Source organism: Anastrepha obliqua, chromosome 5 (assembly GCF_027943255.1).
Source record: "Anastrepha obliqua isolate idAnaObli1 chromosome 5, idAnaObli1_1.0, whole genome shotgun sequence".
Lineage (NCBI taxonomy): Eukaryota > Metazoa > Arthropoda > Insecta > Diptera > Tephritidae > Anastrepha > Anastrepha obliqua.
In genome coordinates, this window is record NC_072896.1 from 55925955 (window position 1) to 55949126 (window position 23172).

The window sequence follows — 23172 nt, forward strand, 5'->3', positions numbered from 1 at the left end:
TATTCCTCTCGTTAGTTTTAGTTGTTCGTTCGTTCAATATGTCTGATTCGCTTTTTGCGAATATGCTTCGGGTCCGTCATTTGGTAAAAAGTAAATTTTATATCTGCGCACTGTAAAAATAATTTCCTTTTTGTGTTATTACTGTGTGTTACATCAAAAGTAAATAGATGCAGTACAACTCCGTAGTGAACATAAAAGGACCTAAAAATAAGATTAGAAATCGTTAGTTGAAAGAAAGACTGAAAACGAATCGAAAGTCTTTGAAAATCGTTGGTATTGTGGCATCAGGAAGTCTGATGGAAAAAAAAGTGAAAGACAGCGTTAGTGAGCCGAAAAAGGATAAAAAAGTAAGATATAAAAACCTTTAACTTCCTCTCTCAAAAAAATAGTATAGAAAAACGAATCTACTTATTCTGTTTACTGTGTTTATTAAAAGATCGCCATCGGCTTGTGCGACTATAAATGCGTGTATAACTGTTGTCAACGAGTCTGACGACAAGTGAAACTTTTTAATATAAAATTTTATTTAATTGAAACAACTTTTCTAAAAAACACGAAGAAGTATATGTACACATAAGAATAATTTTTCTGAGCCCCGAAAAAAGGTGAATACAAAATTTATGTGAGGCGCGCCTAACAAGATTATTTATGTTTACTTTTTGTAATGTAATAATCCCTACAAATTTTACGGGCATTTACTATAATAAAATTCGAATTGGGGAATTACTTCTACAATAAAATATTTCATTAGCGCACGTCGCCAAACTAAACTTAGTATGTACATATGTATATACATTTTTTTGTGAAGTCGAAGCTGTTTGAAGTGAGACACATCTGCTACCAATATAAAACGTTTGCTCCCAAGCTTGGCTGTTTATAAAAATTTCTTTATTTTGTGTTATGTACGGATGTAATGAGCTCTGCAAAAGTGTGTATGGTATTTGCTATGTAATATGCAACTTCGTTACTCGGGAATGTGCGTTATATCTTTGGCGATGGAAAAAACTATAATTATATAAAAAACCCTATAATCGATGCATACATATTAGTTCATTACTTTATACTAAAACTTGGCGTATAGGAAAAACATTTCTTACAAACATGTTCAACTCCCCAGTTTTCCATGTAGCAGATTTTTTTATTTATGTGTAAGGAATAAAATGTCGAAATAACACCCTAAAATTATGTGAATTCATACAAATGCATCTGTTTGTATGGTTGTGGAGTTTTTGAATAACTTTTACATATAGTGGTTTCGCCACTATTTAGGTAGATGAAGAAATGTACTTAATATGCAACCAATTCTGCTTTTTTTCTGACCTGTACACATTTTTTGGAGTTTCGTTTCTTTTTCTTTGCTTTGAAAGTACATAATTAATATTTTAAATCTGTGCCTACGTCGCAAATAAGTTTTGTTAATGCGTTTATACTTTTACATGCACTTTATTGGGGAACTGTAAAAACCTAGCCTATGCAAAGAAAACATAACCTCAAAATTAAATTTTTTTTAAATATGTATTTACAAGGTGCTAATGAACACTACATAGTATAAGATTATAACTTTATCTGAATCCAAAACTTTACAACATCGAAGTGTCGAATAAGTAGTATTTATTTCATTATATCGGAATTATTACAATCGAATTATCATATCTCTGGTTCTACAAAATCAATATGGGCGATATCCGACACCATCTAGTCGAACACAAAACTACAATATTTCCATATGGCCCTGGGCTTAGTTAAAAAAAGGTTTCTTTGCACAAACCTGTAGCATTAGAGTTATTAAAGAAAAGAAATTGCTGTTTTTTTTAATATGGAGCGTTCACTGTAGTCGAATGACTGGAGCGTGACTACCATTCGGAAGGGCACAGGTTGAAACCCCAGGACGAAATACTCGGCAATTATATATATAATATATATTAAGCAGTGTCTCGTTCTTTTGATTTTTGTGTGGTGGACCGAAATAATAACGGTAATCATCTGTGCTTATACAGTGCGTGGTAAAATATTAACTAAAAACAATTAAATTATGTTTGCGGATGTCAGCAATATGTTTTTAAATATGATTTTTCCCACTAAATATAACAAAAATGATAAATGTGGAAGCTAGTTTTCAGTCAAGGCGAATTCAATTAAGGTGACTTCGCTAGTGCAACGACAAGAATGGTGGTGTGAATGTTAAATTTCTATGCGAATGTAAACGAATAAGGCAACAACGAAGAAACACTTTGACGTCCAAATCAGTTGCTATAGCGAAGTCTACTTCGGTGGATTCGTCTTGATTATTAGCAAACGATGAATTACAATTAATTCAAGGAAATACTGTTTCAAACAAATTTTATAGCACTGTTGCCTTTTTTACGGGCAGATAACTTTCTATAAGACCTAAAAAAATGGATAAATATAATACCTACGATTACAAGACAAAATAAAAAAAGTCAGTTCGAATAGGTTAATACTGACACTAGTTATTTTATTATTATTATTTACTGACTGGTATGAATACCAATACTAAAATTATGTTTGAGCATTGGCTGCAGAGGCTATCAGCTCTGTGTCGTCGTGGCTGTTTGGATTATTTGTTATATTGTCACTTCGATAGTTTTAATGAATTTGCTTATTTTTTCGATGTTTAAGTGACTGGGAATGACGAGGATGTCGCTTATTTGTTTGACACTAGTTATATATATATATTGTATATATAATTGGCGCATACACCTTTTTTGGGTGTATGGCGGAGCTCCTCCTCCTATTTGAGGTGTGCGTCTTGATGTTCTTCCACAAATGGAGGGACCTACAGTTTTAAGCCGACTCCGAACGGCAGATATTTTTTATGAGGAGCTTTTTCATGGCAGAAATACACTCGGAGGTTTGCCATTGCCTGCCGAGGAACGACCGCTATTAGAAAAATGTTTTTCTTAATTGGTGTGTCACCGAGATTCGAACGTACGTTCTCTCTGTGAATTCCGAATGGTAGTCACGCACCAAACCATTCGGTTGTTGTTGTTGTAGCAGCATAAACATTCCCCATACTTGCATACGGGGGAATGCTGCTGGAGTGACAGTCCTTGGCCGGATATAAATCCGGGTCGTTTCGGTAACGTAGAACCGACTGTCGTGGAAACGACCAACCCATTCGGCTACGGCTTCGCCATGTTAGCTAATAATAATTTCAGCATATTCATGCAGTGGAGTGTTCTTTTCACAAAATGTTGCCTTTAATTCGGTAACAGGTATCATTTTCTAACCTATACAAAAAGTGAGGATACGCGTTATCCTACTGATTTTAATTTATCGATGATTAGAAGTTAGTCAAAATGGTTTTGCGAAAACATTATATATATATTTTTATATTTATATTTGACGCGTAAACCCTTTTTGGGTGTTTGGCCGAGATCCTCCTCCTATTTGTGGCGTGCGTCTTGATGGTGGGGCGATAGCTATTAGAAAAAACTTTCTTCATTTTGGTGTTTCACCGAGATTCAACCTACGTTCTCTCCGAATTTCGAATGGTAGTCACGCACCAACCCATTCGGCTGCGGCATGCGAAAACTTTAATTGTTACAAAACATTAAAGTAAATCGTTAGATTCATCATTTCATGAAATTAGCTAAATTTGCATGTCATCATTATTTTCATTATATTCAATATGTTGGTAAGTGCACCTGTGCTTATATATGTACATATGCTTAATAGCTATCGAATCAGGGACTCGGTATATCAGTGAAGAAACATCCAGAGTGAGCTCCTCCTTTCTGACCGCTATAATGAAAGTGCCACATAGTACTGGTCCCAGACCAGCCAGAATTTCCGGTGGGGTCCTACAAGCTTGTAGTAACAATGTCTTCACTGCTGAAATTAAGCAAAATAAATGCGTTTAGTTCTTTTCTGATAAGTATACAGGTTCAAGGTTTACCGACATTGCTATGCACCATCAGTAAATAGTCGACAGTCGGTTCTACGTAACCGGAACGACCCGGATTTATATCCGGCCAAGGACTGTCACTTCAGCAGCATTCCTTGTATATGCACGGGGAATGTTTATGCTGCTACAACAACAACAAGCTTTTCGTTCTGATTCCAGAAATACCGCTACTGCTCAACTATGGGTCCTGGATCAGGCCTTCGTCGGCTTCAACTTGCTGAAGATTTATCTGAATAATATTTATTTTCGATAATTCTCTCCGACCCTGGACACCAGGTCAGCGCATTCACACTTTCAAAACCAGAACCCTCTCCTTATCCGCGCTGTCGAAGAGTTGCCGGAGCTTCTGCAATTAATAGGTCTATGGATAAGTTCGTGCGGTTTTACAACAGATGGCGTAACTTGATTATTATTCCATCGATCCACATTTCCAAACATTCATTGGAGAGCTACTGTCGTAAGGCACAAACGTCAGTATAAGTTTTTTATTTGAAGCGTAAACAACAATATTTTTACCACACTTGAAAATGTCGAATTTCGTGCCAAATAATGTGTTTTTGCGGGGAATTCTTTAATATGAAGAAAAAAGCAGCCGAAAGTCATCGTATCTTGGTGGAAGTTTATGGTGAGCATGCTCTAGCTGAGCGAACGTGCCAGAAGTGGTTTGCACGCTTTAAAAGTGGTGATTTTGGCCGCGCCGCCAAAGTTCATGGATACCGAATTGGAGGAATTGCTCGATCAAGATCCGGCTCAAACGCAAGAAGAGGTTGCAAAAACTTTGGGAGTTGATCAATCAACCATTTCCAAACGTTTAAAAGCCATGGGAATGATCCGAAATTCAAATTTCGAAAAAAAACCGCACGAACTTATTCATAGACCTATTAGTAGAATCAGCTCTTCCCGAAAAGGTCCCTCTGACTTCTCCACCTTAACCAGCTTCCTGTTGTGCGTGAAAAGTTTTCTTCCTGACTGGACAGACATGGGCTCGCTGAGGTAGACCCTTTTTGTCCTTCGTCTTAGGCTACTCCCCTTTCCAGACGTCCCCCACCAATGCTGCTGCCGTCATGTACATAACAGCCGACCGCTCATCGACGCATACAATTCGCTTAAAAGTACCACAATACCGCCCAACATTCACAGCACGGCGGAGGTTCAGGGATCTTCTTACCATCGTCAAAAAAACGCCAGAGTGGGCCCGCCACTTTCATTCTTGGAAAGTTCGCTACGGGGGAAGCTTTTTCTTCGCACTTTTCTCTTATTGCCTTATTTATTGACTATTTATATAAAGAAAAGTATTAGTATTAATTTGTGGGAAAACATTATTTGCAGAGGCGATCGGTAAATAGCCTTTTAATTTAAAAAAATCTCTTCACAAAAATTGCAGTAAAAACTAAAATGTTATAAAATTCAACATGAACACAATAATACTTCTTCATGCAGAGCAGTAAAGGCGTACCTAATATTTAGTCATGTGGCCCCTATTCGGAATAAAGGCAGCACATTTTTGCTGCATCGATTTCACTAAAACGTTTGTATCTTTGGATTGGGATCAGAAGTCGTTGAAAAAATACAGAATACAGAAAGATCGAATGGGGAAATAATCGAGTGACTGAAAGACATTTAGTAGAAATCCTAGGCATCTCATTGGGAAGTGTAAGCAATATTTTCACTGAAGTATTAGATTTCACAAAGCTGTGCACTCAGTGGGTGCGGCACTCGCTAACAGTGGAACAAAAACACAAAAAAAACGACTTTCTCAGTAACCTTTAGAACGTTTTCGAAAGGAGTAAAGGGATTTTGTGCGTCGATTCATCATTATGGATGAGACTTGGGTTTATCACCAAGACGCTAAAGAGTGGTGTGACCGTGGTTTTTCGGTTCCGAAACGAGTTCTTGTCCAGAAATCGGCCAAGAAGATCAGTTTTTTGGGATGTGAAATGAATTTTATTCGTGGATTACTTGTCAATTGGTAAAACACTAAATTCTGTATATTATTTTAACCTTTTGACCACCTGAAGGAAAAACTACGTGAAAAAATTCCCAGTTTGCAAAAGAAAAGAATTATTTAAAAATTCATCCGACGCCTCATTTGTATCAGTAAGCAGGCATGCAGGCATGCGGGCAGTTAGATCAAGCGTTAAGAGGCATATCCGATTCCGGCCATGAGACTTTCCTCTTATTTGCCATGCTACTTGTTGTTGTTGTAGCAGCATAAACATTCCCCCTACCTACATACGGGGAATGCTGCTGGAGTGACAGTCCTTGGCCGGATATAAATCCGGGTCGTTTCGGTAACGTAGAACCGACTGTCGTGGAAACCATGCTACTCTTTCTTTCTGCTCGCACATACCCCTGGCTTTCTTGTTGGTTGTTTCAGATTGCCTCATGTAAGTTAAGACTCTATTCATCGAGTCAATTTGTTGTGAAAAAGTTTGAAATTTATATTAAAATCACGCTTAACACAATCTGCACAATGAGCCAAAAAAGCTTAAATTTGAACAAAATTTATAATTTTCAAATTTATACAAATCGTTCCCAAATGATGGCAGTATGTATGGTGTAGGTAGATTTATTTTGATATATGATTTAAATTGTGGAAGTGTGAAGTGGATTTTTTTAGTGACTTCAACACAGAAAATAAATAAAGCTTGTGAGCAAAGTTACTAATTTGTAAATCAATCAACGAATATTTTGATTTTTAACTAAAATAATAAAAATTAAGTGCCGCGTGTCAAATTGTGGAAACAAAATAGGTAATAAAGCCTCCATATGCAGTTTTTAGCTTTGCTTCCGCCTATTCCTCTTCTTACTTTCTTTTGCTTTATTACTGTGCTGACGTAACGGCCTAGGGTTGGGGCAATTTAGTGTTTTATCCTCGGTATAAATCATAGCCAAAAAAGTGTTAATAATAATACGGTTTTCGCCTCTTTTTCTTTTATTTAAAAATAAGATTTACGCCTCTTCACCTCTAACTTGTAATTTATAATTAATTGACTTAAAATACAGTAGTAAATACTATATCAATTATGTTTTAACAAAATCACTATATAATATATGTAATGTTTTTTCCCTTTTCTTTAATCTTATACAGCAAATACTTAAGTTTTAAATTTAGTCAAAGTCATGTCGGCCAAAGTTTCTGCAGAGGTGACTTGTGTTTCGGCCGCATCAACATCAACAGCTGCTGTTAGTGGCAACACGACTCCAGCTAGACGATTACGTACTCGAACTTCCACTGGAGGAAACGTAAGTGGTGGGGATTCAGGAAAAAAGTGCAGTAGTAACTCCAATGGAGCCGAACGCAGTACTTACTCATCAGATTCAAATAAAAACAGTGTTGAAGGAATCAATAGTATTGGTACAGGGACTTCGTCCACAGGAATCGCTTCAAGTGACAATAAACAAAGCGTTAACAGCTGCAGCGGTGTAACTGGATTAGCTAAAAAGTACCACAATAGTTGTCCACATCCAACAAATGATCGATGTCGGAGTAAACCATTAACACATTTACAACCTCACAGCTCAAGTACATTTAACTTGAATAAGACAGAAGAATTCCATTTTGATACTCCGGTTGAGTGCCCCGTTTTTCGTCCTACACAGGAAGAGTTCAAAAATCCCCTTGCTTATATTAGTAAGATTCGGCCAATTGCTGAGAAATGTGGTATTGCAAAAATCTTGCCACCTGAATCATGGTCTCCACCATTTGCTGTCGACGTAGACAAATTGAAATTCACACCTCGGGTGCAACGCCTTAACGAATTGGAAGCAAAGACTCGAGTGAAGCTTAATTTCTTAGACCAAATTGCCAAATTTTGGGAACTTCAGGGCTCTTCATTGAAAATACCAATGGTAGAGCGTAAAGCGTTAGACTTGTATACCTTACATCGTATTGTTCAAGAAGAGGGCGGTATGGAACAAACAACGAAGGAACGCAAATGGGCAAAAGTAGCAAATCGTATGTCTTATCCATCGAGCAAAAGCGTTGGTGCGACATTGAAATCTCATTATGAACGCATACTTCATCCATTTGAGGTTTATACATCAGGCAAAGTACTAGGTTCTGGTACTGGAGCAGGAACAAGCGTGGATTCAGTGAAGCTCGAAGATGGCACTGATTATAAAGCTCACGAAATACCAACACGGCAACAAATTGCACCACCAAATGAAAACAACGCTCGTCGCTCTAAGCGCTTTGCAAATTCTAGTGCTAATTGTGGGCTGGGTAGCGGATCTGCATCTCGCAACTGCGTGAAGGTCGAAACAAAGGAGGATATTAAACGGGATCTGCTGCATTACTTCAATGCTGCAGGCGCTTCCACATCAGTAACTGGGGCACGTGGTCAAAGTTGTGGAACGACTTCAACCAATCCGACGGCTCAAAAAAAAGTACTAGATCCGCAATTGGTTGATCCTTTGCTGAAATATATTTGTCACATATGTAATCGCGGAGATGTAGAGGAATCAATGCTCTTATGCGACGGCTGCGATGACAGCTATCACACATTTTGCTTGCTACCTCCTCTATCCAGCATTCCAAAAGGTAAGTGCAGAATTAAGAAATTATATGCTGTACGAAATTATATGCTAATTAATCTGGAATGTATTTTTTGGACATCGTTTTAAAAAACCTTATACGAAGTAGTTGGAAGTAGTTTACTTTATATAGAAGTAGTTGGAAATAGTTTTTTGAAAGAAAACATTGCTTTAGATTTGCAGACGCTTCAATCCAATTGGTTGGACATTTACCATCATCCACTAATAGGAGGAGCAGCTGGGCCTAACACCCTCAAATGGTGTAACCGCCAATTACATTATATTATTATTATATATACTATATGCATATATCGCATTCTTTGTAGCAACTACAAATAATAGTGAATTAATGTTTTGATCTAGAGTAAATTCAATACATGTCAAACTACCTATTGATAGAAAAGTTTTCCATCTTTCAAAATGTAATTTTGTTCATGCTAATTTCTCAATGATTGCATTGGTTCTGACAGAAGTTCCAATGTGGCCGGTTCCATTTCGCTATTAAGACAAAACATGCCAGACGTTTCTACAGGAAGTTTTTTCGCTGTACAATATTAGCATATCTCATTCTATAATCCAAAATGTCCATGAATAATGTAATCTGCCTCACTCTGGTAATTGAAATCAGCTTTTTTCCACTTGTTCCTGATGCCACGTGACACTGGCATTCGCCGATTTTTTTTGTTGAATTTAATCGAATTATTTATTCCAGATCCAAATGCGAACAGAGCAAAAAACACTCAGTAAATACCAGAAACGGATTGTCTACTCATAAAGTGCTTTCTTTTTTAATTGAAAAAAAAAAAAATTTTTTTTCGGGATATTCGTTTATTCTAAAGAGGGAACATTCTCGTTATTTATGCAACGCGATTTCGTTCATGTGCTTGCTTCGGTTGTTGGCTCTAATTCAGAAATGACTTGCTCCATATTCACTTTAAGGGCCTTGCTTATTAATACGACCACCAGGCAAAAATGCGTTTCGTCAGAAAAGATGATTTTTACTTATTTTAAATAAACGCATCAACAGTAACTTTGGAAATATGCTGCAATATTTCCCAACGTTGTTTAAACGGAAAGCGATTTTATTCCGCGGAGATATGATACTGACTTTCTGTCGCTGTCAAAATAACATATGAATAAAAAATGTTCCTTTTGTTTTAAAATTTTTAAAAGTAATAGGAAATAATCAAGAAATCTGATTAACGCAGAGAGATAGGCTTTTCAATGCTGCAATGAAATGCTGATGTGGACAATTAACAAAGAGAACCACGCCTTTATTGCGAAAGAAACTTAAAATTGTATTGGTCGCTTATTACGGTCTTCAAATTTGCAAAATAGTAAGCCGCAAAAGTGAACTCCAGTTGATGTTCTTACTTAGGTTTCGCTCGAGAAAAGATGATGTATTTGTCGACAACGTGGCTCACTGTATGCTTGCCTGGCCACCAATGGGTCAATACTGCAAACGAATTTAAGCAAGTAAAGATTTTGGTCCAGCGAGAAGCAATTGACGATGATAATGGTTTGGTCCGACGTCCAATGTTGAATTTTTCAGCATTCAGGGCTTCTAAGTTTAAGAAGAAATTATAGTTAAATATTTCATCGATCGGTTTATGTTCTTAAATCACCGTAATCCATTACTAGATGCACTCTCTAGATCATTGAAAATAACAATTGTGATCTACGTTTAATATCAGTGCTGTAGTAGAAATCAGTGCGCCCATAGTAGGAATCGCTTCGATTTGTGATTTATCAAATGCATTTGCGAATTTTAAAGCTGTTGAATGGATAATCAGTAGTAGCTAACGTCGAAGAGGGCATCCGTTTGGGCTTTTCAGGAAAATCTATTATATATAAGAAGATTGAGGTCAGCTGTCGTTTGGGCCTCACAATAAATCCGAAGGCCGTATTTCCAAAGTGCAAAGCCCATAAACTCTTGAGCGGCCTCGTCCCTAGACAATATGTCTTATTTGACGGCGAGGAGCAATGTAATTCGGCTCCAAAAACACCTAATCGTGCCGTTGACGCAACAAGCTCTGGTTTGCGAATAAGTATTTTAAGTGCGGTGAGACGGGACTTTGATCAATGTAAAGCTGTTCTACTTAAACCATGACATCAAATTGAAATATAAATATATGCAGCATATATATGTATATATATATAATTGGTGCGTACATCCTTTTTGGGTGTTTGGCCGAGCTCCTACTCCTATTTGTGGCGTGCGTCTTGATGTTGCTCCACAAATGGAGGGACCTACAGTTTCAAGCCGACTCCGAACGGCAGATATTTTTTTATGAGGAGCTCTTTCTTGGCAGAATTACCCTCGAAGGTTTGGCATTGCCTGCTGAGGTGCGACCGCTATTAGAAAAATGTTTTTCTTAATTTTGGTGTTTCACCGGGACTCGAACCTACGTTCTCTCTATGAGTTGCGAATGATAGTCACGCTCCAACCCATTTGGCTACGGCAGCCGCATGGGCCGATAAATTTGCGTTTCAAGAAGCACAGAACTTTTGGGGGGAACGGGGAGGACTACGTATTTTATTTTTTAATATGATACGTGCATTGTACATATATAAACGAATTGAATTTGTTTCGCCCGTAATGCAATGGTCTGCTAACTAAGGGCTTGGACTTGTCCAACCCCCCACAAATCTAATCCTGAGGTTTACTTAAACCCATTTTACGGTGTTATGTTCTGAAGAGCATCATCGCTACATCGGAAAGCTGAAAAGTGCACTTACACAAAAAGTTTGCACTTAATTGGCAAACGCAGTGCTACTACTGAAATGGTTTAATAGCGAGTCTCTAATAAGATCTGGGTTGGCTGTACATCATCGTTAGTCTTAGAGAAAAGTAGAACTTTCAGCATTTGTATTAATATATATCCCGCATTAAGATGAATTTGTTAACTACATCATTTATAAAATATTTTCCAATTCCAGGCGAGTGGCTTTGTCCACGTTGTGTTGTGGAAGAGGTAAGCAAGCCTACTGAAGCGTTTGGATTCGAGCAGGCTGAGCGAGAGTATACATTGCAACAATTTGGACAAATGGCAGACCAGTTTAAAATGGATTATTTCCGTAAACCAGTTCATCTAGTACCTACACATTTAGTGGAGCGCGAATTTTGGCGTATTGTTTCTTCGATCGATGAAGATGTAACGGTAGAATATGGAGCTGATTTGCATACCATGGACCACGGTTCGGGATTTCCCACAAAAAGCTCTTTATATCTACTGCCTGGCGATCAGGAGTATGCTGAATCTAGTTGGAATTTAAATAATTTGCCACTACTAGAGGACTCTATATTGGGTCATATCAACGCGGATATAAGTGGTATGAATGCACCATGGATGTATGTAGGAATGTGTTTTGCAGCTTTTTGTTGGCACAACGAAGATCATTGGAGTTACTCCATTAACTATTTGCACTGGGGAGAACCAAAAACATGGTACGGTGTGCCGGGTTTTTGGGCTGAGCAATTTGAAGAAACTATGAAGCAGGCAGCTCCAGAACTTTTTGCTTCCCAACCGGATTTACTTCATCAACTAGTGACTATAATGAATCCCAATATTTTAATGAATAACGGAGTACCTGTTTATCGAACAGATCAAAACGCTGGAGAATTTGTGATTACATTCCCTCGGGCATACCATGCCGGTTTCAATCAGGGATACAATTTTGCTGAGGCTGTCAATTTTGCACCAGCTGACTGGCTGAAAATGGGCCGTGAGTGTGTTAATCATTATTCAATGCTGCGTCGTTTTTGCGTTTTCTCTCATGATGAGCTTGTATGTAAAATGGCCTTGGAACCAGCTAAATTGACATTTGGAATTGCAACTGCTTGTTATATTGACATGGCAGAAATGGTAGATTCAGAAAAGAAATTGCGAAAATCTTTGCTTGAGTGGGGCGTGACGCGTGCTGAACGGAAAGCATTCGAACTAGTTACAGACGACGAACGGCATTGTCAAGAGTGCAATACCACTTGCTTTTTATCAGCTGTTTCCTGCGAATGCACTAAGTCAATTGTTTGCCTTCGCCATTACACAGTTCTTTGCGACTGTCTGCCACAGAAGCACACGCTTCTTTATAGGTATACACTAGATGAAATGCCTTTAATGTTGCAAAAACTTAAAGCCAAAGCGCAAAGTTTTGAACGGTGGTTATCGCGATGTCGGGACATTGTCGATGCAAATACACCTACTTCAGTACCGCTAGTTGAATTACAGGAATTATGCAAAGAAGCTGAGGTTAAGAAATTCCCATCATCACTTTTAATAGATCGTTTAAATTCAGCTATAGTTGAAGCTGAAAAATGCGTGACCGTCATTCAGCAATTAGGAATAAACAAGGTAAAAGCATTTATATTATTGTATATTTTATATGTAGCTTCTACTCAAATATGAACGAGACGGTATCAATAAAACGGTCCGCGGATGACATATGGCAAAAATAAATTTTTTGTTTTTTGGTAGGACTGTTATAAGCTTACATGGCAAATTTCAGCGTGATATGTCACATAGTTTGTTTTCTGTGCTACTGTAAACAAGTCAAACTCGAGTGTGTTCTTCGAATTCTCTTTTATGACTTCAATTGTCTCAAAATGTTTTCCACGGAGCGGCAACTTGAGCTTGGGAAACAGGAAAAAGTCACATGGAGCCATATCAGGCGAATACGGTGCTTGCGGAACGATATTAACATTATTTTTGTTCAAATAATCGCGAACAAGACGTGATGTGTGAGGTGGTGCATTATCGTGATGCAAGAACCATGTCTTGTTGTCCCACAATTCCTTCCTTTTAAGACGATTGTTCTCGCGCAAACGCTTTAAAACGTCTAAATAATATTCAGCGTTAACCGATTTTGCGATTTGTGCTATTTTCAAGCACAATTTCCTTTACTTTTCCGATGTTTTCGTCGTTTACTGATGTTGCTGGACGACGTTCATGAGGCAAGTTTTCAACCGATGTACGGCCCTCTTTGAACGATTTATACCACTGGAAAACACGTGCACGCGATAGAGTAGAGTCCCCATAGGTTGTCAGCAACATTTTTAAGGCGTCTGAAGCCGAAATTTTGTTGGAATAACAAAATTTCAAACAAATTCTTTGAATTTCCATCGTTAAATTCGAAGAACACACTCGAGCTTGACTTGTTTACAGTAGCACAGAAAACAAACTATGTGACATATCACGCTGAAATTTGCCATGTAAGCTTATAACAGTCCTACCAAAAAACAAAAAATTTATTTTTGCCATATGTAATCCGCGGACCGTTTTATTGATACCGTCTCGTTCATATTTGAGTAGAAGGTATATGCTTGTGTTTTATTATTATTATTTATAGAAGATATATACAATATAAGCCTAACTTAGTTAGGGTGTTTTACGTAGAATAAAATAATACTGATTTTTTTTTTTTATAAATGTTAAAAAATGATAGTTTCCGCCTAAATGTCAACGTACACAATTTTTCAAGTTCGAGTTAATTTCTTGAATTCAAATTGACTATTTAAATGGAAATCCAATATTTGTACCGAAGGTCTACAATTTATAAATGATGCGTAACTCAAAAACATTACATTTCATTCCGTTTAGAATGGATAGCGACTGTTGAGGTCGATACTATCAATATTAGATTATACCTTGTATACTTTTTTTGCTTCTCAGAGTATCGAATAAGACAATACTAATACCAATATTGAATTTATAATAGGTTCGCACGCGTTCCGACAATAACCAGGAAGCAGCTCAATATAAACTTACAATGGAGGAATTGGAGTTGTTTGTGCAGGAAATCGACAATTTATGTTGTATTATAGAAGAAGGCACATCTGTACGCGAACTTCTTGTTCTTGGCAAACAATTTTTGGAACGTGCAAACGCTTTACTGCATCGGTCAATTGACTCAATGGAAGAGCCAGAAATAGAGCAATTGATCAGTGAAGGAAATTCACTTCGAATAGAACTACCACAGATGAATCAATTGTTTATGCGCCAGAAGCAAATGAAATGGTATAAACTTTCGCAAGGCATGCGAAATACTAGTACCAAAGTAACCTATAATGACATAAAAAACTTGCTGGGCAGTGCGGCGGCTGAATTAGATCCAACTGATCCTATAATAGATAAAGAAATGCGAAAGTTACAAGAGATAGGAGCCGCTATTGAAGCATGGGAAAAGCAGGCTACACGATATTTCCGATGCACTACACAGCAGCATGAGCTAGATGACATTGAGGAGTTCCTTAAAACGGCTGCCGAAATAGACGGTCAGGTGCCATCATTTATAACACTTAAAGACGCATTGCGCAAAGCTAAAGAGTGGCTTCGTTCAGTAGAACAACTGCAGACGAATGACCATTTCCCCTACTGTCATACTCTAGAAGCAATTGTGCAGCGGGGCCAAAACATTCCTATTCCGCTTGAGGAGTTGAAGCGTATGCAGGGGCATTTAAATAGCGCACATGAGTGGAAAGACAACACCGCTCGGGTGTTTTTGAAGAAACAAACTTTTTTTACTTTGCTCGAAGTATTAATGCCCCGCGCTGAATCCGTCATTATCGATTCAGATTTAAAGCAGCCCTTTGAAGACGATTTTGTAAAAGAAATGAATCCTGCACAAATTGTAGATTCCTTTAAGAAAGCTGAAGAGAAAGAACTACGCGATATGCGTGAACTGCGACGTCAAAATATGTCAAAAAACCCATTAAAAGACATGTATTGCTTATGTAAAAACTCGTTTCAAGGAGTTATGTATAATTGTCAACTCTGCCGTGATTGGTTCCATGAGGACTGCGTAGCGCCACCTTTGGGAATGTCGAGTATATCTTTAGGGAATAGCAATATTTCACGACTTAAATGGCTTTGTCCGTCGTGTGTTCGATCCAAGCGTCCGCGACTAGAAATTATTCTTCCGTTGCTGGTGTCACTACAGCGTTTGCCTATACGTTTACCAGAAGATGAAGCATTGCGCTGTCTCGCGGAACGCGCTATGAATTGGCAAGATCGAGCTCGAAAGGTATTGACTAGTCCAGATGTAACCGCCGCTCTCGAAGCAATAATAATACAGCAACGTAAACAAAAACGCAAAGGTGTGTGTGCTACTGCTGGGGTATTGGGAGGAAGTAATTCACGTAAACAACATCGACTAAGTGGCAATCGCAACTCCAAAGATACTGCTGCTACTTCTGATAACCCAGATAGTACTGATGATGATGACGAAGAGTTGGGCCGCTTGCATATTGTGGAAGATAATTTCAGTAACGAGGAGGAAGATCTCTCGAATGTCGATGCTGCTCCACCTCCCGAGTTACAAAAGCTTTTGTCGGATAGTGAAAAAGAAAATTTAAATGATTTAATGATGGAAGGTGATCTCCTTGAAGTGTCACTAGATGAATCCCAAGAATTATGGCGTATTTTATCAGCTATTCAGCCAGTGTGTGCTGCCGAAGCAGCTGCACTCCAAAAACAACATCAAATAAAACAAAAACAAACTGTGCAATCAACATCTAACGTTAATTCAGCTGCAGAAGATTCAAATGATAGCCTATTAGTACAGAGCAGCCCCAACAGTAATAGTGGTAGTTTAAGCGGTCGAACTCCCATTGGAGGTAATAAAAAACGGCGATCGTTAGAACCAGTTACTAACAGTTGTCCAATGCAGCGCAAAAAGACTGCAACACCTAATAAATCTTATACTTCTTCAGTGAAAAAGTCTACACGCAAATCAACAACAGATACATATAGTAAACAACTTCAACCCGATGATGCTCTCGACAGTAAACAACCAAATGGTGGGAGCACTACTCCCAACTCGAACACACTTTCAGGGCAGAAAAAACGTAAACGAGTGGGAGCTAATGCAAACAACAGTGGCAATACTGTTGGCCAAAAAAAACACTCGCAACGTACCCAAACAGCACAACAAGAAGACGATGAAGAAGAGTGTCGGGCAGAAAACTGTCATAAACCAACTGGTCGTGAAGTTGATTGGGTGCAGTGCGATGGAGGCTGCAATGAATGGTTTCATATGTATTGCGTTGGGCTGAATCGAAGTCAAATAAAAGCCGATGATGATTATTTCTGTATACGTTGCTCTAAAACAATGGCAATGGGGCCAGTGGTAGCAAGTAGCGCTAACAATATTGCCGTGTCTGTAATTGAGACCACACCAACAACTACAGCGTCTAATTCAAACGGAAGCAGCAACAGTATGATGGTAACAGGCCCGACAACCCAGCAACAAACGTCAGCCCAATCCACTGGTTCCGCGTCGAAGGGTCGAGCACAAATAGCACGATAAATTATATATATATATATAAGAGAACACAGGCTCTATAGATTTTCGTGTTGTTTGCACTTTCGTAAGGCAAGAAGAAGAGAACTTAATAAATCGCAGAATCCTAATTCCGCTTGCATTTTCAAGGTCCAGCAAATGCCAAACAAGGCGAAACACCTTAAGCCGTATGTGAAGCATTCTCAAATGTATATGGTGCACTTGAAAAAGATGTAGAATTATTTATGTCAAGAAAAAAATGTGTCCGTAGGAAGTTTAAAGGATTAATTGCTAACTGCTGCAGCGTTAATTATTTGGAATCGATTCTAATTTTCGAGTCGAAAATAATTTTCGTTAAGAATTCTGTTCTTTAAATTATGACTTAAATTATTTAAAATTTGAAATAATTTATTATTTATGTTATTTTGCTTAATAAAACTGGGGCAAGCTAAACAATAGAAAAGCAAAGCGGATTATAATTAAAATAATTAATTTCAGTCAAACAGTAGAAATTATACGCTGCATTCATTACAATTGTTAAGTAAATTTTTAATTTCGAAGTTTTTGAAAGTTGTTTTGTGAAACAAGGTATTGATTTGAAGATATAAACCAAGTTAGATCCAACCGGTACTTGATAATTAATTCAACGTAAATTTATATGGCATAAAGATCTGAAATTAAATTACTCTACAAAATATTTTTTCAGACATGAGTGAATTGCGCCCTGTATATACTTTACAATAAACTGTTATGTAATAAGAGGGTAGATCCGCTTTACCTACTTATGTTATATATACGCTAAACCTGTGTTGAATATTGAAAAGCAGAGACAACGAGTCTTTGATTTATATTCGTACTAAAATAGTGCCACTTAAACTTTACTTGCTTATTTCAGTACATTTAATCGTTCCTTATTAGATACCCTAAATCACGAAGTAACGTTCTAAAACTTCATACGAATAAGTGTTATTGTTTAGATTAATTTACGATTTATTTTTGGCTTATTATATTGGCTTACCCTTAAAAAATAAGATGTTTCACATTAAATTCATTGAAAATAATTTGTTTGGCTTTAATACAATTTTTCGACTAAAGTATGCTTTGTACATTTCAATTAAAATTCATAATTATTTGATTGGTATAGAAAAAATCAGGTTTGGTAATATAACAGGGATCGAGTGGGATCTAGACATATTACATACATATATACATCGTAAAACGTATTAATGATATGCATAGTTAAGTTATCTTAAGTCTTAGTAGGCAAATACATATATAATTATTTACTCAAGTGAGTACGAGCGTTCAATTACAAGTATTCAATTTTTAACATTTCACGTTAACTCCAGTTCGTTTTCTTTAAATGCTACTCTTTAGCCTCTTGAAATAGGAAAGTAAAGAGATCTTTAATTGCTATGCACGTAACGACGGCAACACGTTGCTTGAAAACCAACTTACCATTTGCATACGATGCTCAAATAACTCCTTCGCATTATGGGTGAAATTCGCAAATGAGTTCAATTAATATTCATTCAAAATGGTCATCAATTTCAAAATCAACAAATGATAATTTTGTGACCTTGCAAATAGTATCATTGCATAAAAATACGAGCAGTTTAAGCGTTGAAAATAGAAGTAAAATATTTCACATACTTTATGAAGCTGATAAAATCGATAATGAATTTTTTATATTTACATATGTGTATATGTATATACATATGTATGTATATACGTAAAATGAAAGTATGGATATTGTATGTATAAAATGAAGTAAATGATAACATAACCATTAACACGAATTTTAACGTCTTGATCACTCTCATGTAAATGTCCTATCGTGTTCAAACATATGAGGACTTTCTTGAAAACAAATTATCCTATTTTTACATTCATTTCGTACCGTTTCCTACAGAAATATCGTTTAACTACGGAATTATCTTTTCCATGGGCCTTTTTTTAATGAAATATTTAAATTTGATGTATGTAAATGTTATTTTTTAAACTGAATTCAATATTTTGATTGCATTTTAGTTCAAATGGAACCCAGTCCTATATTTTCAATATTTATTGGTGTGCACAAACTTTTTTCGTCATATTGGAAATTATACCCTAGGAACTATAATTATTAGAAAACTTTTTAGTACCTCATCTCAATCAAAAATCTGTTAAAATAAACTGTTCAAACAAGAAGAACCCAACACAAACCCAAAATTGCTATTTTAATTTGAATATGTATATGTAAAATAGAACTTATACTAAATATATACAAACAACTAAATTTAATATAGTAAGTAATGATTTCATGTAATTCTGTACGATAAATAAATCAAGTAGTAATAAAATGCCTTCTTACTTCATGTATGCGGTGAATATAGGGCATCCGGGAAGCATACTCATGGTTGCTGTCCGTAGGGGCAATTTTTGTCGGTTTAATCATAGAGTAAGTAATAACATAGAAGTGCAATTACTCAATTTTCACCAAACGGTCGTATTGATGCGGGTGGTCGGTGAGGAAAGTCAAAGAGGCTAGCAACGTTGTCTATACTCATCTACACAAAAACTAAGCGATGCAGCGAAGCAAGTGCCGTGCCGATTTGTCTTCCCCTAGGCGCTGAGCAAGCGTACGATAAACGTACATCTTCTTCATGATTGCGCGATAACCGCCTAAGTGATTTTAACCGAGTTTAAAAAGGTGCGCCTGTTGAATACACTAGTGCAGCCAAGACCTTCTCCACCTGATCTGTCCAACGCAGAGGAATTGTTCATTTTCATCTGCTACCACCAGATTTCTTTCTCGGCGGTGGTACGCAGAAACCAAGAAATGTGGCTCCATTGCTCGAGCATGTCGGTTTGTTGACAATTCTCTCTGAGAGAAGGAGGGAGAGTCAAATGGCGCACCTTCTGTCTGTCTACTGTTAGGCGGAGGTTTTTTACTGCTTAGAGACGTGTGCGGATTTTGGCTTCAAAGAGATAATCGTTAAGTCAATGTTGGGTCCTCGGATCATACACACATCTAAAACACTGGAAATGTGACTTCCATCGATCGAAACATAACCTAGTTTCTTGATTTTCTATAAGGAGACAGTAATTTAGTTTGATGAGTTCCTTTGTGCTGGAATCTGGTGCTGCCGACTACCATGTTTCGAGCCCCGGAGAAGTCGATCAGCTTCATACAGTAGACGTATGTTTCGTTGTGTAGGCTGAAGTTTCCAACTGTGAGACAATAAATCCTTTCCTTTTCAACCCTGGCATTGAAGTCGCTAATATGAGCATTTCAGGCACTCATAGAAGTAGTCTTTGGCCACATCGCCCAACTCATCTGTCTTGACGTGTACGAAAATGAACGAAATGTTGAACAATCACGCTTTGATGCGGATTATTGTAAGACGCTCAATCACTCGAGTGAACGAAAGTAAACGCCGAAGTTTCTCTCTCACAGTAATTCCGACAGCGAATTTGCGCGGTATTTCATTTTAAGTACTTCCACTTTGTTTTTTCTTAGCTTGGCATTGTTGTTGTTGTAGCAGTAACTTTGCCCTGTCCGTGTAATGTAATCACCGGTCGTCTTCGTCTAGCTCATCTAACTAGCTTTTTCGACAGGTTGGGTCCAGAGAGAGAGGGGTGTTACATGAGTGGGTTTGATGGGGCATGTGAAAAGGTGGTTAGTGTCGTGCGTGTGCCTTCACATGCCGGACATATGTTTAGTATGTCGGGGTCGATTCTGGATAAGTAGGAGTTTAACCTGCTGCAGTATCAAGAAGGTAGTTGTGCCAAGATTACGCGGGACTCTCGGGGAAGTTGGAGCTCTTCGTCTGCAATGGGTGGTGGTTGGACTTCGACGAACGTCGTTGATTGTCTGTCTGTGCGCTGTCTGATCGAGTAGCTGTCGGTCTGTTTTGACCTGGATCTCATCCGCGTAATTGAGGAAGTGCCTCCTGACATACCTGGGAGGTGGCACAGGCTCAAGCAAGTGTCTGCATGGCTGAGACCTGCGGTAACACCCTAGCAGGAACTGCTTACTGAGCAGTTTGTTATGCTTCTTCACAGGAAGCATATGGGCCTCGTCGTGAAGATGGTGTATTGGGGACTTCATTAGTCTTGGAAGGTCTGTAGCTTTGTCCACTGCGAATCACTGGTTCCAGGCGACCAGACAGACGCAGCATAATTTAGAACCGGTCGGCCTATTGACTTGAAAGTCGATGGCAACATTTCTTTATTTTTGCCCCAAGTGCTGCCGGCAAGCGACTTGAGGACCTGGTTGCGATTCTGTACTTTGGTGGCAATAGCGGTTGTGAGCGCAGAGAAGGAGAGCAAGCTGTCGAAGGTAACTCCCAATATTCTGTGGCTGTTTACAGTCGGAATTGGTGTGTCATCGACTTTCACCTTAAGTTGCAGGTTGACCTCCTTTGTCCAGGGTGTGAAGAGGGACGCCGTGGATTTAGTCGGCTAAAGTTGTAAGTTCCTCGCAGTAAAGAAGCGAGGAAGGCAGGCGAGGTAGTCGTTTACCTTGAAGCACAGGCCATCAATGTCATTGCCCGACGCCATTATCGTGCAATCGTAAAATACCAAAAATTTTCAAGGTTTCAGTTACATTAATTGTACATTTTTTGCCTTTTATTTCATCATGCTCATTATCAGAATCTACAACAACTTGATCAGCATTCCCCGTAACTGCGTCAGTATCATTAACACAATTGTCATACATTTCTGTCCAAATTTGTAGTTCAATTACTGTATACATGCGCATGTGTTTCAATTAGTTTTCGGATGAAATCTTCACGAAAAACGAGCTAAGATGTACAGAATTTCACTGTTCCGTTTTCGTTTTAGAAAATTAAGTCCCAACTATTTGGCATGAGCCAGAAATCCCCCACTTTGAGATCACGAAGCAGCGCTTAAGCGCGAAGTTAATAAAAAATTTGAAAAACACAACATACATTAATGATCTTAACAACTTGCTGTGTGGTATAGTTCAAAATAGTTTGATAATACTTTAAACAAAAACAATTTTTTTTCAACTATGCAAAGGATGTTACGAGTTTTTGAGTGTTGCAGTTGGAGGATGGTTCCATATGTAGGAGGCCACGCAAGTGGGGGAAATTACTGATCCCCATTTACTTGGGAGTGGCCAGGACAATTCTTCCCCATATGGTTCGAGCAGCTCACAACTTCCGCGATTAGCTCAAGTATCCTCTGGATAGCTTCCGAACACCCGTTCGAGAGCGAGCTAACGGGAGAAGGCGAAGCATCCCAGGATAGTTGGTTGTGCGCTGGTCTTGGGACCCGCCACATAAAAATATATCGATTTGCTGTTGTCTGCGTAGCATTCTACCTTCTCGAGAGTTATCGTTAGCGCGCTTATCTGCCACTTGCAGCTGCTGCCAGTTACTTGCTCTCGAATTGTTAATTGTCGGATTCACTTCAAATTTTCACACAATATTTTTCAGATATTATACTTCAAGAAAATGCAGAAAAAATCCAATTTTTTCAAATTCTGACTACCCCTAACCCCTTAAAGGTGAAATAGATGCAGTGAAAACTCGCCTAAGATCTAAAATTAAATCGTCCGAATATATTGCCAAAGTAAAATCGCCATTCTTCGACAAATCTGTGCCATTCCCCAAATTTAAGCTCCGATTCGATAAAACAGCAACAACAAATTACTGGAGTATAGCAGACGAAGTTGAAAAGTTGAAGTGGCAGGCATTCATAAGAGGTATACGAAATTCGAAGACGAAGCGGGCAGCATACTAAACATCGAAAGAAACGTTTACTGAAACAATGTCTTTTGCATGGACACAGGAAACAGCAAGCGAGTGCACAAAAAAAATTGGATTGAAGTTGAAGAGCCTGCCCCTATGGGGAAAGCCATGAGGAAAGTAACAAGAGAGTTCTTTTCAATTTATATGACCCAGCAGTTCGGATGTAAAGCATTATATCTGCGGTACTACTGGGTATATCGCACGCTTCTATAGAATACCACGTAACCAGCCGAAGACGATTAAATGATCCAGACTTGGGAAAGATTTTGGATATGAAGTTGGGGCATATTCAGCACTGGGCACGCAACCTTTTATATGAAGATCGAGGGAACGATATAGAGCTAAATGGCTTAAATTCTTCGCAAAGACATGCGAAATCTTGCCTACTTTGGGAGTAAAAATTATATTGGTTTCTCCCCACATATCAGGGGTAAGCGGCAGCCTGGGGCAACTTTTAGAAATGACGAAGAGCCATAGTATCGCCGGATCAAACACTCGCTAAAGATCTATTGGAGCGATAAAGGTCGGGGCTATGACATTTATAAGAAACTATTAACATACATTTATAAGGCTTGAAACATTAACATCAATGCAGAATGCGACTGGCTGACCGCTTCTTGATATAGACTAGCTTAGGAGGACGCCTGTGCTTAACAAAACGTACCCCCC

At 38.2% G+C, this 23172-nt stretch overlaps 1 protein-coding gene across 1 annotated transcript; it reads left to right on the top strand.

Moving 5' to 3' along the window:
- The first annotated feature begins 12 nt into the window (after positions 1–12).
- On the top strand, positions 13–19083 carry LOC129246817 (lysine-specific demethylase lid). The gene is made up of 4 exons (XM_054885446.1): positions 13–347; positions 7020–8471; positions 11405–12816; positions 14180–19083. The coding sequence occupies exons 2-4, from the start codon at positions 7052–7054 to the stop codon at positions 16766–16768; spliced, it is 5421 nt and encodes a 1806-aa protein (XP_054741421.1). The 5' UTR covers positions 13–347; positions 7020–7051; the 3' UTR covers positions 16769–19083.
- The last annotated feature ends 4089 nt before the right edge of the window (positions 19084–23172 follow it).

Coding starts and splice junctions, on each gene's coding strand:
- LOC129246817 (XM_054885446.1), top strand. CDS start 7,052: ATGTCGGCCAAAGTTTCTGCAGAGGTGACTTGTGTTTCGGCCGCATCA. Junction 8,472..11,404: donor TCTATCCAGCATTCCAAAAG/GTAAGTGCAGAA, acceptor TTCCAATTCCAG/GCGAGTGGCTTTGTCCACGT. Junction 12,817..14,179: donor AGCAATTAGGAATAAACAAG/GTAAAAGCATTT, acceptor AATTTATAATAG/GTTCGCACGCGTTCCGACAA.